Source organism: Dromiciops gliroides, chromosome 1, assembly GCF_019393635.1.
Source record: "Dromiciops gliroides isolate mDroGli1 chromosome 1, mDroGli1.pri, whole genome shotgun sequence".
Taxonomy (NCBI): domain Eukaryota; kingdom Metazoa; phylum Chordata; class Mammalia; order Microbiotheria; family Microbiotheriidae; genus Dromiciops; species Dromiciops gliroides.
Window position 1 is genome coordinate 171,897,577 of NC_057861.1, and position 5,278 is coordinate 171,902,854.

Sequence of the window (5,278 nt, forward strand, 5' to 3'; positions counted from 1 at the left end):
GAGGAGGAGGAGGCGTGTGGGGAGAGAGCTCCTGTGTGCGCTCGGAGATCTCCCTCTAATGGTAGAAACTTTTCCCTTTTCCAGCTCTTTACCAACCGCCTAATCGCCTCATTAGCATATCAACAATAGTCCAATTGCTCTCCAGCACAAGAACCTGCAGCAATGGACACAGGTATATAGGACTCACAAAGCGGGAAGCCTCTTTCCAAAGCTCTGGGTTTCTTTGGAGGGAACGGATAATCTTCGCTGCAGTTCCTTTTGCCAATTTGACTTTGCATTGCCTCCACCCTCCCCGTAACTCCTCGAATCCCCCAGACCCAAGAGTCAAAACACACACACACACACACACACACACACACACACACACACACTCACACCACGTACGCACGCGCACACACGCACACGCACGCACACACTTACAGAGTGATTTCCAGGGAAAAGCTTAAAAGAGATGAGTGAACCGAAAGTCACTACTATTGTTCCCTGGTACGGAGCTAGTGTCCAACGTTTCTAACCTTCATAACCAAGAGAGGTTTCCCTCCTCGTCCCCTTCCATTTAAAAACATTTTTTTAGCACCAAAAACTGCTCCCATAGCAATTCAAGTAAAAGAACCCATCTGTATTTTTGCCTTATACACAATCTCATTCATTCCAGTAAGGGATACTCTACTACCAGGACTTTTCTCCTCCCATTTTATTGTTGTTGTTGTGTGTGTGTCTTTAAATTTTCTTCTAGGTTGATGGAAGTTTTTTGAAAATTGCTCAGATGTGTTTTGCTATCGCTTAATTCCACTGTGTGTAAAATAAATGTTTAAAACCTTATCTTTATATTTTACTCAAGTTTCAAAGGGCAAAATGATTTTCCTGCAGAAATTCTTTTCTCTCCCCAACTCCCATTTATTCCTCCCAGAGTTAGTAGGAAGTTATGATCTACTGACAATTGAACTCCTTCAGGCCATGGGTTTGTGGGTGAGAGAGATTTCTTTAAAATGTAACTCATAATGATATGCACATAATCATCTTGGTAGTGCTACAGCACCACTATAATACACAAAGCATCTATGTACAGATTATGTATACATCAAAACAAATGACTAGAAATCAACTCTTCACAGAGGTAATATGCTCCAGTTTTCCCAAGATTCCCATTTTTAATTAATGATGATGATGTTAGCAGGGCTGACTCAACACAGTGCCCAGGCTGATGGATGGGAATCTGAAAAAGGCTTGGTGGTTGGTTATCCAGGGCTCTCTGGGTCTAGAAAGTTAACTACATGCTATTTTCAGTGCTTTACTATGCTTTGGTGATATTAAAAATCCTGACATGATCCTTAGACATATGGATTTCCTGGGCTGTGCTTTCACATTTGTCTTTAAAGAAAGTTTCTCCATTTTCTGCCTATTCATTTTGTCTCTCCCTTCTCCTCTCCTTTTCTTCCGATCCTCTCCTGTTTGTTTCTTTTGTCCCTACTTCCTTCCAGTTCTCCTTGCTCCCATTTTTTTGTTAACCTCACTGACATCTACAAGGTCATCTGTCTTTTTCCACATCACCGAGGTCAACAGTCTTTGATTTTATATGGAGCCGAGTTCCACAAGTCACACTGACTGGGGTAGTTCTCATTGTGTGTGAATTCTCTTATTCATGTTACTATGGATGTGTGTGTGTGTGTGTATGCGCACGCGTGCTCTCGCAAGAGAATAGAGGGTCATTACACACTTGCTACCAAACAGGTGGAAGAGAGCAGAAGGAGAAGTAACCCAGTTGACTGGGAGAGGATATTCCCTAGACCTGGTAGTACCAAAAGACTGGAAATGCTGGTCTTAAATGCTGAAGAACCTGAGGAAGGAGAGGACTACTTTGAATACTTTTGAATGTATTCCTTAACTACCCTTCTGCATCCCTATTTCTCTCCATCTGAATTGGGCATAAAAACCCAGCAACTTTCAAGTCCCACTTCTTTGGTTCAACAAAAAGAATAGACACGAGGCTCCCTTTAGATTATATTAAATTGAATTTTCCAGGGAAGACATTTGGGGACCATGCACTGAGGTCAGTCAAAATATAATGCTGTGTTCAGCAAAGGAACACATATTCTGTATGCATATAACACACAGCAATATAGTCGTGATAGATCTATGCATTGCCTAGAGCCCCTGTATATGCTAGGGACTTCCTTTTCTTCAAATGGAGGAAAGAGAGAAATTTTCATCAATTCTTCTTTCACCTCTACTTGTCCTTTTAACTCCACCTTCTCCACCGTTCCAGGTCCCCTGGCACCACTCGGTTCTGAATAATCCCAAGGCGTGTAAACTGTTGTTCTATTCCTATTGAGGTTGCAATTGAGGTGCAGATCAGTGCCTGTATTTTATGCAAAGAGTGATGTGGGGGTGCACCCCTTTTATTAAAGCACCATCTTGAGCCAGAGCCATCCAGTGGAGCCAGTCGGGACCAGATTAGTATGAACATCATTACCATGACAGCTTGCTTCATTGCATGTGAATGCACCGCTACAGCTAGCTACCAGGATTGCGCCGCCAGGCTCTGAGGGGTTCTAACGGGCGTGGAGTGAGCCTTCAGTGGGGAGCAAGAGAGCAGATCCAGGGAGGGAAAGCGATCTCCATTATCATATCTGACGGGACTGCCACCGGCCAGTCGGGTTATATCTCCCTAGAGAGGCCCAGAGAAGGACTCATCCTCCCCCCCCCCCCGTCCCCCATCGGGGTGGGGGGTGGGGGGTGAGGGGTGAGGTGGGGTAGGGTGGGGAAGACCAAGCTGACCCTGTTGAATCGACTGAGCCTATGGGAGTGAAGTCCATACTGCCGTCTTAATATGTAGGCCACATGCTCTTTATTGAAGACTAGAAACACACAGCTTGCTGCTTTGCCTCCGGTGAACTGTACTCTCTCTTCCTCTACAATCTCACCTTCCCTTTAAAAGTACGATCTGGCCAGCCACTTCAAAATAAACCATCCTAAAGTAGTCAGTGAAGGGAATTGGGAGGGGGGGGGGCTGGTGATCCCTCAGACAATTATGACCTCTTCAACTCCTGCTCCCTACGCGGTAGTTCTAAAACTCCCTTTGCCACATAAAGAGAAATAGGGGGGAAATAATAATCTACTCATGCAGGGAAACTCTGGTTTGGTTTGCAAGTTCTCCAAAAGTTTCTGAGGATCCAGCCTTCTTGAAGTAATTGAATATGACCTGAGTTCATCTTTAGGGAGTGGATAGTTTTATGCGGACTTTGATTACGTTGGTGTTGGGTGTCTGTGTTTCATGCCAGAACCCCAAAGGTCCTCTTCCCTCACCTCTCAGGAGATGCATACATGGACTGAAATTAGATGGAGTAAAGCCTTAAAGCACAAAACCCCGGGGAAATCCCATACCAATAAAAGAAAGAGAAAAAGGGAAGTTATCTTGAAATAAACATTTTAAACAAAGTTGAGAAGGGAAGGGGAAAATGAAACCTAGACACTAACACTGAAGACAAAGAAGGAAGAGAAAACCTCCATAAACTTTTCTCCTGGAAAAGAACTAAAGGCTCTAACTTCTAATTACGGTGAAGAAATATTTCCTGGAGACCGGCTTCACTTTTATTTCCGAAGATCAGAACATTCTACTGGAACCGCATAGTCATATGGGCATGCCGAGTCTTCCTTATAAACAGGCCTTACTCAGCCAGGGCTAAATTAAGGGCCCCAGCGGCTCAAGATTATGATTCAGGGACTGATGAGCCGCTACTCCATACACCTTCCCCCCCAACCACCTAACCTACCCAGTCCCTACCGAAGTGAACAGGCCAGAAAGTGGGAAAGCACTGGCAACATCAGAGAAGAAAGGCGCCTGGGGCTGCCGGTCGGAGCTTGGGCGAGATTTCGCCAGTTTAACTGGTTTACCGAGCTTAGCTAACTAACACTGTAACTAAGACCTAGAATGGCACTTTGGGGTCACCTTCTGGAAGGGAAAACACCGTTTTCTGCGACTTAAATTGTCTCAGCAGGGCTACACAGCTTCCTCAAGGTAGCCCAAGCCAGCCGGGCCTCTGGAGAAAGCTAGCTTATCCAAGTGGCAATCAGTAATCAACGTATCTGCAAACTCCTCAAAGCGCATCCAAATTAAAATGCCTCCCGGAGCGTCCCCACCACCGTAACCTCTCCTTTCCCGCCTTCCCAATCTCTTCCTAGGCTCAGAAACTGGGTTAATGCAGGTAGGCAAGCGGTGCAGGTGCACCAAACCCCGACTCGAACTGGGACGTAAAGAAAGTGGAACTAGCAAAAAAACAAAACAAAAATCCAAAAAACAACCCCAACCTCCTCCCCCCCCCAAACGCAACAACAACAAAAAACAAACCACCACACACAGTTCCGAAGCCATCCCGGCCGGCCACTTAATGCGCTCTCGCCCCCTTCCCTGACGTGCCCTTCCCCCGGCCTGTCTTGGATTAGTCATTCACCTGGGTTTTCTATTTATTTGGAGGCGGAGGGGGGTATGAAGCTGGGGGCGGGGAGGGGCAGGGGGAGAGAAAACCAATGCCTTACCGAGATCTCCCACTTTGCTCACCTGTTGAGTCTGCCGGGTGAACCTAGTAAGACTCTGGGACTGACCTCCACCAGCTCCCATTCCCATTAACCCTGCAGCCAGCGGTCTGTTTTCCTCTCCCGCCAGGAGCGCTCCTTAGAGCTGCGGGGCGCGGCTCGCCTCCGACTCCCCTGCCCTGGGCCAGATCGTTTCCTCCACTGACTCTCCCCCCCCCTTCCCTTCTCCCTCCCTCTCTCCACACCCGCCCACCTCAGCCCAATAAAGGGGAAACCCCCCCCTACCTGCCAGTCCCCCCATTTTGGCAAGTAAGGACATCTTGGCTCGGCGCTCCTGGCGACAGGGTCCCTGCCGGTCATGGACTGGAGGGATCCGCCGGGGCCGCTCCCTGGGATCGCTTAGGCAAATCCTCCTTTTTTACCTGCACACGAACATCTCACCTGGTCATAAGAGCTGAGTTGCTACCTGCCGACGCATGCGCGCTTGCCCAGGAATTCGCTCCACCAGCTCCTGTTCCAGAGCCTTGCAAACCTGTCCTGGGAAGTGATGGATTTATAGCTGTGGTAATCTTACCATCAGCTCCAGCTTTTCCCAACAGCCCCAACTCGATTTCCCGGTCAGGCATAGTTGGGGAGCCGAGGCAGGAGTTGTGTGTGTGTGTATGTGTGTGTGTGTGTGTGTGTGTGTGTGTGTGCGTGCGCGCTCATGCGTGCGTGCGTGAGTGTATGTTTCTTCTTATTCATT

General features: G+C 47.6%; 1 protein-coding gene across 1 annotated transcript in view; it reads right to left on the reverse strand.

The window, feature by feature from the left end:
* Positions 1-4,635, reverse strand: part of TFAP2A (transcription factor AP-2 alpha) — a 24,507-nt gene extending 19,872 nt beyond the window's left edge. The window contains exon 1 of the mRNA XM_043975194.1: positions 4,559-4,635. Coding sequence (XP_043831129.1) covers positions 4,559-4,624 — 66 coding nt within the window. The 5' untranslated portion in view covers positions 4,625-4,635. The remainder of the gene's footprint in view (positions 1-4,558) is intronic.
* Between the last annotated feature and the right edge of the window lie 643 nt (positions 4,636-5,278).